Here is a 12,737-nt window from a genome sequence, read left to right as displayed (position 1 = left end):
TATTTGAGAGTTAATTCTGATACACCTTAACAATGTTTACTTCATGGGCACAAGTAATTGATGAAAAGGGTTTATAGAATGGTGAGGGTATGAAGAGAAATAGCTTTTTTCTCCTGGAAAATAATAATGCCAACTCAACTCTATATCATTCTTTCTAATGTTTAAAATGATTTAACTTGAATAACACTGACCAAGAGATCAGAGAATTGGGATTCATTTTCATATTTAGCAGTAATTTGACTTTGCACAAGGTGAGGAAGATTTGATTATCCTTACAGTTTTATTAAATACGGAAATTATTAACCTTATTTTACTGTAGTGCCATAGCTCAGCAGTCTGCTTGGAGAGGCAAGATTTTTGTCTTGAAGCTGCATATATGCATGGTAATTTCCACAAGATTTTGAAATATTCAATTGGAGGAATATGGTTGCTAGATATTGTTGTGAGGAAGAGAAGACACTAAAACTATCTAAACCTACCCCATGGAACCCCACTCAGGCTAAACAACTTGGCAACTTAAACACCTATTGAAATGTGTTTATATATAGAAAAAATAAAATTGGAGATCTACCTCACATCATGTACAAAAATTAACTCCATCTTGATCTAGGACTTAAATGACAAATACAAAACTTTAACAAATTTTAGTTGAAAATACAGATTAATACTTCTCTAAGCTTTGCATAGGGAAGTAATTTTTAGCATTATTAAATGCATCCTAACTGTAAAAAAATTGATAAATTTTGCTTAATAAAATGACTATTATTCATCCAAAGAGCTCTTAAATAAAATGGAAAAAATAAGTTATAAACTTGATAACACTTGCTGAAGATACTTGGAACACTTTAACTGACAAAGGGTTAGTATCGAGATTATAACATAAACATGTACAGATAAAAAAGAAAAGAAAGAGCTCCAAATAGAGTAATGAGCAGAAGACCTGAATAGGAAAAAAAGAAGATCATTGAGCCAATAAAAATATAAAGAGGTATCAACCATAATCTATTGATCAAGGATTGGCAAAAGTTTTAATATCTCACACCACCAAGTGGCGAAGATATGCTCAAACAGGATCCCATCTAACTGCCTTTGGGAGGTAAGTTAGTAAATCATTTTGGGGAGACATTTTAGCATTATCTTGAAAAATTAAACATTAAAAAATATAACTTGGCAATTCTCCTCCTACGTATGTCTCCAGAGACTACTTTGCACAAATGCATCAGGAGATCTACACAAGAGTGTTCAGAGCAGCTCAAGCCTGCAAACAGTCTAATAGTTATGGACAGGAGGGTGGTGTACTGTCATGGCACCATCATGCAGTACGATCTGGTAAACCAGAACAAAGAGGCTACAGTGAGTCACCAATACGGATGAGTCTTAGCAGTTGAATTAAAAAAGAAAGTATTAGAAGATTACACAGAGCATGATACCCATTTTTTTTATGTTTAAGTTAAAAACAACTAAAAGAATACATTTTAAAGAATATTTCTGTTTGTACCATTGTGTGTGTCTATATAAGTGTACATATATACACTTAGCATATGTATATGCACACATATATGCTATACTTAAATACACACATGCAAATATGTAAAACTATTTTCACAATCTTGAGAATAATAAGGTAGGGGAGCCCAGGTTAGAAACGGGGGAGGAGTGCCTAGGTAAGATTTTGTCAAATTCTAGACTCCATGTAGATGTTTATTTTATTATTGACTATATGAACTAATTCTATAATGAAAAATAAGTATTCCTACACATTCATGTATATATACAAAAAAGAATGTGTCATGCAAAAAACTTGCTTTTAAAAGGATTTTCTTATTTCAGTCATCTTATCTGAGGCATTTTCTATTTTGCTTTCAGCTTGATGATTTCCTGAATCAGATCCATAAGCTCCAGAGATCTTTGGATGAACAGAAAGAAACAAATGAAAACTTGGAACTTCAACTCAGGCACTTACAAAACTGGTAATTATTTCACAAAATATGTCAAATTCAAGATCGAGATCTTAGAAATCTTGATGTCCTTTTTTCCTCATTTTCTTAACAAAAATAATGTTATAGATACTTAACTAGAAATATTAAAAGAAACTTACAGGCACTCAGTACTTAAATTTATGGGCTTCTTGGCTCTTATTGTTTTTTCCCCCCAATAAATGTTACATGTTATGATAAAGACAATTTAAATATCATTTAAAAGCAACTCTAGTTCTAAAGGTGTAAAATTTCTGAAAGGCAAAAGGAGCTTTCAGAATACATGTCACAAACTGAAAGGGTTATAATACCCGCAAGAAAACAGAAGTTGCAAACCATACAGTTTGCTGGGTAGTTGATAAGAGAATCACTGTACTTAAGTAATTGATAGACATTAAACACATATTCACAATCTATGTGGTAAGGGTGGCACGTTGTGTGAAAAATGTTTTTACCCCAGAGAGGTAACAATAAATTTGGTATAATTCTTCATACAAGGCAAAAGTGGACAGAGGTGTCAAACACTATGATTCGCATTAGAAAGAGACTGAAGGAGCAAAGCTAAGATTTGCACTCCAATTGATATGAATACTCTCAAAGTAATAGATCACCTGTGACTGAAGTTAAGGAAAAGCAACAAGCACCTCAGAAACTAAGGGCTTTTGACTTTTAACTGGATAGACATTTTGCAGGAAAGTCATAGAAAAGCCCTCCAGCACTGGCAAGTACAATAGTATCTAGAAATAAATCAGGTGGAAGTAAAGCTATGATTTCCTTTGAGTTGGATGAAACAAAAGCAAAGTATAAAATTGTACATAGAGGAATATTTGAGACCTTTTTGTATAGTATAGTTTACTGCTTCATATTTACGTTTAGATAAAGAAATTTACCTTAAGAAGAGACCCTATATAATCCTACTTGTAAAATTTAACTCAGTCAAGAATATACCTGGTCTTCCTCCTTTCCCATTAGTGCAAATGAAAGTTTACTAATTGATTTGTAAGTAAAGCTTCCTCTCATCTGATCATCCAGCTTGTCTCTTTGTAAAAGGCTTCATCATTCACCCAGCCTTCCCTTCCGTGCCTGTGTCTTTCTCTAACATGGGGGAAGGTCTGACTGGTGGGAACTCTAAGGCCTGGGGAGACAAAGAGGCCTGCCAGTGGCCTTCCATTGACCATTGCATATGCACTGGTGAAGAGTGTGGGCCCCAGGATGGGCTTTCGTCTCAGCACACCCTTCAAACTTCTATTAAGCCCTGTCTTAAGTCTTGCTTAGTTCTTAAAAGCAAATTGGCCATAACACTTCTTGTTATCTTTACCTGGAGACAGTTTCTTACTTTGAGACTGCCTTCTCTATTTCCTCTAAAAATCTGCTTGAAAAATGAATAATTAATTTCTTTCACTTATTTTTCTTTTAAGACCACTTAAAAGAAGACATTTCTCACTTCCACATTCTGCCTGGGAATCTTGTTTTTTTGACCCACAGGTTTATTACATGCTTGTTATAGGTTCCATGTTCTCACAGGTGACACTAATGCTAATTGTTGCACCAACACATAAATGTCTCCCCTTCTCCAGCCTCCAGTGACCATCGCTTCACTGCTTTTACACCAGCCCTAACAACTTCCTCACCATCTTTCCATTCTCTACTTGTTGATATCCCTAAACCAATGCCACCTATTTTGTTATGGCAGCCCCTCACTTCCAGATACCAGTGTCTGAGATCTCTGTTGCTGCAAAATGAATTACCCAAATACTTAATTGCCTAAAACATTTATTGTTTATCACAGTTCTGTGGGTTTTTCTGGGTTCAGCTGGGTGGTTCTTCTCCTTCACATAGAGGTGGCAGGGTTAACTCTTGCATCTGCATTCCACAGAGAGCTCCCTGGGGCTAGAATGTCCAAAATGACCTCACTCCTATATCTGATACTTCAGCTGGAGTGAGAAATGGCTGTTGCTTCTTGGGCTTCTCCCTTGCCCTAAAGATCACCCTGGGGAGTCACACAATGTCCCTTCCTTCAGATTCTATTGGTCAGAGTCTATGGCAGGTCACTAGGCCATCCCAGGTTCAAGAGTTGAGGAAATTGACCCCATGGCTTTATGGAAAGAACAATATGTGCACATAGGGACATCCTAGACATTGCTGCCATCATCTTTGCAGACAAGGCAGATACCACAAATGCAGCAACTTTTGATTAGACTTCACTCCTACCTATATTCCTCAGGCTAAATAAGAAGATAAGCTTTGCTATTTATTATTTCTGTGACCTTGAGCAAGTTACTTATAGAACTATATAACACACCCTTAAAGACTGAATAAAATGTCATGTGCTGTGTCAGATGTTTCTTATACATTAATAAATATGCAACAAATATTAGTTTATTCATCTCACTCTACTTTTTTTTTTTCGGTACGAGGGCCTCTCACTGTTGTGGCCTCTCCCGTTGTGGAGCACAGGCTCCGGACGCACAGGCTCAGTGGCCATGGCTCACGGGCCCAGCCGCTCCGTGGCATGTGGGATCTTCCCGGACCGGGGCATGAACCCATGTCCCCTGCATCGGCAGGTGGACTCTCAACCACTGCGCCACCAGGGAAATCCCACTCTACTTTTTAAGAGGCAATTTCCTTCAGAGAAAATATTTAGAAAGAAAATTTTTGTGCAAAAAAGAAAATATATTTTAAAGAAATCTTGCAAATGCCTCCTAAAAAAATTTTAAAAAGTAATACTACTTGCCCTTGACTTCAACTACATAAACCTATAACCTCCTATTGGGTATGTTTTCTTACCTGTTTTGAAATCGCTTTGTAAGATTATTCACATTTTACTAAACAGCGTTTTATAATAATAATCCTGACATTACACACCTTAAACTCCTGTATGTTAGACTAAAAAATGTCGGGAACACAATATTGTGATATAAAAAGGTAGGCACTAACCAGTAAAATAAACGTCAGAAATTTTTCCCTTTAAACATTGTTATCTGTCATTTTAAGGAAAATATTGTAAATATTAGAAAACTAATAAAAGAATTGAAATCTAAATATTTTCATAAATTAGAATACTCATAACCACATTAATGAAGAAACCTCAATGCTGTTTTAAAAATACCCCTTTGCACTAATTGTAATATCAACCAGTTTCAAATATAAACATCTTAAAATAGAACTATAGTAACTTAAGCATAGTTTATATTGAACACCCTAAAGAAATGATACCACAATGGGGAATGTTTAGTATTATACTGCAAAGTGCCACCTATTTATGCCAAATATGAAATGATATATACAGAAAATATAATTCCTATCTTATGGCACTGCTCTTACAGAGGTTTATAAAAAATGCATGGAAGAAATGAGCTGTTAGCTGATTTTAAATCAAACTAATGAAGATATGGTATTGTCTACATATCCCAAGAGGAGCTGTTACACAGACTTCAAAGATTAGTGTCGACCTAACATATACACTGTGCATGTTTCCCTCCCAAATGCAAACACCTTCTGTGTGCCCCCTGGCCCTCACTTACTCCTACGAATAAAACTGTAGTCTTTGATTGGTGTGGGGAATTAAATGACCTCCAAAGCATTCTCACCTTGGTAGGCATACTGCTGTCTTCACTGTGACTGAACTTCGGGTACATCATACCCGATGCAGTGGAAAGCATGAGAATGGTTATTTTTAATCTTAATATATTTTCATCTTGTTGGCATGATCCATTTCTAAAGAAGTACACATAATATTTTTCTCCCTTTTATATGTTGTTGTGAAGACAGTAATATTTTCTGAAATCACCTCCAAGTATCTGCTTTCTGTATCTTCAGATGAAGGTTAAAATTTATATTCATCTGGGAACATAACTAATGAAGGAACATTTGAAAATTTCTACTCTCATTGAGGATGATTCTGCTGGCTGGAAAAGAGTAATTTTTAGAGATGTGTTCATACATCTATATGCACTGTAATCCACCAAAGAAACTAAAACACTACAAAGACTTATTCAAAAGCAAACTAACAGACCGATATAATTTTTTCCGCAATAACAGCTTTAGCAAGTTTAACTAGGAAGACAGTTTGTATACTGAATGTAATATTGTTCTTATTTGAACATATCTCATCTTTGAATGTATTCTATTGGGAAAAAATACTCCTGAGTCCATCTTCAACCATAATTATTAGAGTGAGGTATCAATCTTTGGCAACAAGTAATGTGAAAGAGATTTGTCCTATTCAGTAGCCACCTTGATGCCTCAGATAAAGAAACAGAGAAACAGCAAATATGAAATTCTACATTATTTTCTGTTAGTAGAAATAAACACTTTTTCTAAAGAGAATGTAACCAGGAAAAATTTTAAAGAATGTCACATAATAAAACACAGTGATATAAGAAAGGGCTGCTGGGAATGGCCATCATCAAAAAATCTACAAACAATAAATGCTGGAGAGGGTGTGGAGAAAAGGGAACCCTCTTGCATTCCCTCTTGGTGGGAATAGAAATTGATACAGCCACTGTGGAGAAGAGTATGGAGGTTCCTTAAACAACTAAAAATAGAACTACCATATGACTCAGCAATCCCACTACTGGGCATATACCCAGAGAAAACCATAATTCAAAAAGAGTCATGTACCACAGTGTTCATCGCAGCTCTATTTACAATAGTCAGGACATGGAAGCAATCTAAGTGTCCATTGACAAATGAATAGATAAAGAAGATGTGGCACATGTATACAATGGAATATTACTCAGCCATAAAAAGAAACGAAATTGAGTTATTTGTAGTGAGGTGGATGGACCTAGAGTCTGTCATACAGAGTGAAGTAAGTCAGAAAGAGAAAAACAAATACCATATGCTAACAGGTACATATGGAATCTAAAAAAAAAAGGTCCTGAAGAACCTAGGGCAGGACAGGAACAAAGACACAGACTCAGAGAATGGACTTGAGGACACAGGGAGGGGGAAAGGTAAGCTGGGACAAAGTGAGAGAGTAGCATTGACATATATACACTACCAAATAGATAGTTAGTGGGAAGCAGCTGCATGGCATAGGGAGATCAGCTAGGTGCTTTGTGACTACCTAGAGGGGTGGGATAAGGAGGCTGGGAGGGAGACACAAGAGGGAGGGGATATGGAGATATGAATAGCTGATTCACTTTGTTATACAGCAGAAACTAACACAACACTGTAAAGCAATTATACTCCAATAAAGATGTTAAAAGAATCAGTAATGAAAGTAAAAATTTCAAAGAAAAAAAAGAAAGGGCTGCTGGAGCACAAATGTAATATTAACATTGGATTTCATTTTTTTGGCCTATAGGCACTATCTTACCTGCTTTATGAGATAGAAATTAGAATCTCCACTTCACAGGTGAGAAACAGTGACTTCAATGAATACATGACTTACTTAAGTGTCATATGCAAGTCTGTGGATTGGAAAAGACCTTTCACTTTAGACCTGCCAGAATTACAGAGGAGAGGGTTGGAAACTGTCAGACATGCATAAGACATTTAAGCAATTCATTTGATCCTTTGACATGTCTGTTTTCTCATCTGTAAAGTGGAGTTAACAATGCCTGTTTAACCTAACCTACCACTTAAAAGAATTAGAAAAAGAACAAACAAAAGCTAAAGTCAGCAGAATGAAGGAAATAATAAAGATCAGAGAGGAAATAGAGATTTAAAAATAGAAAAAAAAATTAATAAAACCAAGGGCTGTTTCTTTGAAAGGAGGAACAAGATTGATAAACCTCTGGCCAGACTCACCAAGGAGAAAAGAGAGAGAGAACCCAAATAAAATAAGAAATAAAAAAGGAGACATAATTGATACTGCAGAAATACAAAAAAACATAAGGGAATACTATGAACAAAATTCAACAACCTAGAAGAAATGGACAAGTTTGTAGAAACATACAGCCCACCAAAACTGAATCAAGAAGAAATAGGTAGTTTGAACAGACCAGTCACTAAAAATAAAAGAGAATCTGTAATTTAAAAACTCCCTACAAACAAAAGTCCAGGACCAGACTTCACAGGTGAATTCATAGGTGAATTCTACCAGACATACGAAGAACTTATACTGATCCTTCTCAAACTCTTCCAAAAAACTGAAGAGGAAGTAACATTACCAAAGACATTCTATGAAGCCATCATCATCCTGATACCAAAACCAAAGACATCAACAACAAAGAAAATTTCAGGGCAATATCTTTGATGAATATAGATGCAAAAATTCTCAACAAAATACTAGCAAACTGAATCAACAACACATAAAAAAGATCATACACCATGACCAAGTGGGATTCATCTCAAGTTCACAAGGATGGTTCGACATAGGCAAATTAATCAATATGATACACCACATAAACAAAAGACAAGACAAAAACCACATGATCATCAATAGAGGCAGAAAAAGCATTTGACAAAATTCAACATCCATTCATGATAAAAACCCTTACCAAAGTGGGTAGAGAGGGAGCATATCTCAAGATAATAAAAGCTATTTACAACAAACCCACAGCCAATATAATACTCAGTGGTGACAAGCTGAAAGCCTTCCCACTAAAATCTGTAACAAGACAAGGATGCCCCTCTCACCTCTTCTATTCCACACAGTATTGGAGGTCCTAGTCACAGCAATCTGACAAAAAAATAAATAAAAGGTATCCAAATTGGAGGGGAATAGGTAAAATTGTCATTATATACAGATAATATGATACTATATATAGAAAACCCTAAAGACTCCACACAAAAACTACTGGAACTGATAAAGGAATTCAGCAAGGTAGCTGGATACAAGAGTAACATACAGAAATCAGTTGCATTTCTTTATACCAACAATGAAATATCAGAAAGGAAATGTAAAAAAAAAAAAAAAAAAACCTTTTAAAATCACACCCCCAAAAATAAAATACTTAAGAATAAACCTGACCAAGGAGATAACAGACTTACATACTGAGAACTGTAAAACATTAATAAAGGAAATTGAAAATGATTCAAAGAAATGGAAAGATATTCCATGCTCTTGGATTGGAAGAATTAATAGTTAAAATGGCCACACTACCCAAAGCAATATATGGACTTAATGTGATCCCTATCAAATTACCCCTGACATTTTTCACAGAACAATCCTAAAATTCATGTGGAACCATAAAAGACTCAATTGCCAAAGAAATCCTGAAGAAAAAGAACAAAGCAGGAGGCATAACCCACCCAGACTTCAAATAATATTACAAAGCTAAATTAATCAAAACAGCATGGTATTGGCACAAAAAGACATATGGATCAATGGAACAGAATACAGAGCACAGAAATAAACCCACACACCTATGGTCAATTAATCTTCAACAAAGGAGGCAAGAATATACAATGGGAAAAAGTCCCTTCAGCAAGTGATGTTGGGAAAGTTGGACAGCCACATGTAAATCAATAAAGTTGGAACACACCCTCTCACCATACGCAAAAATAAACTCAAAATGGCTTAAAGACTTAAACATAAGACATGACACCATAAAACTCCTAGAAGAGAACATAGGCAAAACATTCTCTGACATAAATCATACCAGTGTTTTCTTTGGTCAGTCTCCCAAGGCCATAGCAATAAAAACAAAAATAAACAAATGGGACCTAATCAAACTTACAAGCTTTTGCACAACAAAGGAAACCATAAACAAAATGAAAATACAACCCACAGAATAGGAGAAAATATTTTCAAATGATGTGACCAACAGAGGCTTAATTTCCAAAATATAAAAACAGCTCATACAACTCAGCAACAACAAAAAAACCCTATCCAAAAATGGGCAGAAGACCTAAATAGACATCTCTCCAAAGAAGACATACAGATGGTCAATAGGCACATGAAAAGATGCCCAACATTGCTAATTATTAGAGAAATGAAAATCAAAATGACAATGAGGTATCATCTCACACCAGTCAGAATGGCTATCATCAAAAAGTCTACAAATAATAAATGCTGGAGAGGGTGTGGAGAAAAGGGAACCCTGCTACACTGTTGGTGGGAATGTAAGTTGGTGCATCCATTGTGGAAAAACAGTATGGAGGTTCTTCAGAAAACTAAAAATAGAATTACCATATGATCCAGCAATCCCATTCCTGGACATATATCCAGACAAAACTCTAATCCAAAAAGATACATGCACCCGCTATGTTCATAGCATCACTATTCACAATAGCCAAGACATGGAAGCAACCTGAATGTCCATCAACAGGTGAATGGATAAAGATGTGGTACATATATACAATGAAATACTACTCAGCTATAAAAAAGAATGAAATAATGCCATTTGCAGCAACATGGATGCAACTGGAGATTATCATACTAAGTGAGGTCAGAAAAAGAAAGGCAAATACCATATGATATCACTTATATGTGGACTCTAAAATATGACACAAATGAACCTGCCTATGAAACAGAAACAGAATCATGGACATAGAGAACAGACTGGTGGTTGCCAAGCGGGAGGGGGTTGGGGGAGGGATAGAGTAGGAGATTGGGATTAGCAGATGTAAGCTTTTATATGTAGATTGGATAAACAAGGTCCTACTGTATAGCACAGGCAACTATATTCAGTATCCTATAATAAACCATAATGGAAAAGAATATGTTAAAGAAGTATGTGAATCACTTTGCTGTACAGCAGTAATTAATACAACATTGTAAATCAGTTATACTTCAATTAAAAAAAAGTTGTGAAAAAAATACATTAAAAAAGTCATGTGAAATTCCAATAAATACCCCCCCAAACAAAACCCCAACAATGCCTATTTAATTATGAGTTTGCAAACATAATTTAGTGTATGCTAACTGTGCCATTTCAAAGAAGGCCAAGATGTTTAATGATTATTTTATGAGGCTTAAAGATAGATTAAGATGAGAACTACACCAATAAAATGTTTCTCATTGGCCAGGATTTCACTAATAATTTTTTAATTTATTCATTTAATACATTTTTCTTTAATATTTAAATCTGACCATACTTTTCAGTCCTAGTCACCACAAATAAATTTAAGAGGATCTTGGGAAGAATGGCAAGGATGAGTAGGTTTCAGAATATTTCCCATAAAGGGATAGTAGAAGGAATTAAGTTTCTGTTACTTTTAACAGTTGCTCCAATTTGACTGTTACCATCAAAGAAATTAAATTTTTTTCAGAGAAGGATCCTGGGCAATCCTCTGTAGCAAGAGATGACTAAATAGAAAAATGTGAACTTTAAAAAGACATTTTAACATTAAGCTATAATTTAGGATAAAGAGAGAATAGTATTCAGATCTGTAAATTAGAATTTTGTGAATGAACATTTTACTGAACCCTTAGAGGTATGATTAATTCAGTTATGTAAAATCACATTATATAAGTTCTCTTTAGCTTGCTTTCAGGTCTATTTATTCTCTGTGAATGATTAGGTAATAACTCAGAATATTATGGTTGAGTGGAAATACTGCTTTTACACAAAATCTTTAATTTCTCTAAGTATGAAATATAGTTTGGAGCTAAATTCTCTGATATTAAATGTGACATCTAAGAAGTGACTCTTTCAGTTTAACTGTTGAATAGAATTTAGTACTTTTATATCTTATTTTAGTAGAGATTCCTGCAGTGGTATGATAGGATTAAGTTTTCCAGAATCTGACCCATTATTTAGAAAATGAAAAAAATAATATTTATTTGGAGCCTACAAAATACTCACAGGGGGCTTCCCTGGTGGCGCAGTGGTTGAGAGTCCCCCTGCCGATGCAGGGGACGCGGGTTCGTGTCCCGGTCCGGGAGGATCCCACATGCCGCGGAGTGGCTGGGCCCGTGAGCCATGGCCGCTGAGCCTGCGCGTCCGGAGCCTGTGCTCCACAACGGGAGAGGCCACAACAGTGAGAGGCCCGCATACCGCAAAAAAAAAAAAAAAAAAAAAAAAAATACTCACAGGCATTCACATGTCACAATCCCCCTACTTTGAACCTACACATGGTGCAGATGTTAGTAAGAAAAAATGAGGTAATTTTTGAAAATGTAAGAATACCAATACAATTGACCCTTGACAACTCTGGGGTTAATCCATGTTCAGAAGCAGCAGTAGCTTCAACCAACCACTGACCCTGTCGTTCTATAGTATTTACTACTGAAAAATATCTTTGTACAAGTGGACCCACAGAGTTCAAACCTGAGTTGTTCAAGGATCAGTTGTACTTATTCCACATCAAAAGTAGGAATGAGGATAATATCTGGGGCTCTGATAACTCAGTGATTCCAATTATAAGCTGGTGTTTTATCTCAGTAAAACCACCAAAGGGGGCAATAGTTACTACAAGTATTTGGGAACTGGGAGATAGGTCAACAAATGTTGACGACTGCCAGGTAACTTGGTGTTTTTTCATTCCAGAAATTCATCAGAACCGTAAAATAAGTGTGATGTAATACTTAACAGCAGGAATTTCAGAATTGAAAAGCACGAATGCTTTCGTAACAGCAGTCTGCATTCCCTGTTGCCAAGACTCACCAACGATAGGATTGTTCTTAGTACACCTGTGCTGAGATTATCAATGGCTGTGACCTGATAGCTTGGCAGTGCTGGCAGTGCCCCAATCTCAGAGACTGGAGGAGATCTAGAGGGAAAGTATGAATAACACGGCTTTCAGTAAGATTATATTATTCTACTGACACATGACCAATGTGAGAAACTTTTATAGTAATCCACTGAAAACTATAGTTAGCCTCTGACGAAGGATTACTAATTCCTCTTGTATGAAATTCCCTTT

The 12,737-nt window shown here is 35.7% G+C and overlaps 1 protein-coding gene across 1 annotated transcript in view; it reads left to right on the top strand.

Moving 5' to 3' along the window:
- CCDC102B (coiled-coil domain containing 102B) overlaps positions 1 to 12,737 on the top strand; it is a 267,055-nt gene that overhangs the window by 236,388 nt on the left and 17,930 nt on the right. The window contains exon 8 of the mRNA XM_060120835.1: positions 1,867 to 1,970. Coding sequence (XP_059976818.1) covers positions 1,867 to 1,970 — 104 coding nt within the window. The remainder of the gene's footprint in view (positions 1 to 1,866; positions 1,971 to 12,737) is intronic.

This window comes from Lagenorhynchus albirostris, chromosome 14, assembly GCF_949774975.1.
Source record: "Lagenorhynchus albirostris chromosome 14, mLagAlb1.1, whole genome shotgun sequence".
NCBI lineage: Eukaryota > Metazoa > Chordata > Mammalia > Artiodactyla > Delphinidae > Lagenorhynchus > Lagenorhynchus albirostris.
This window is presented reverse-complemented; position numbering and strand designations above follow the sequence as displayed.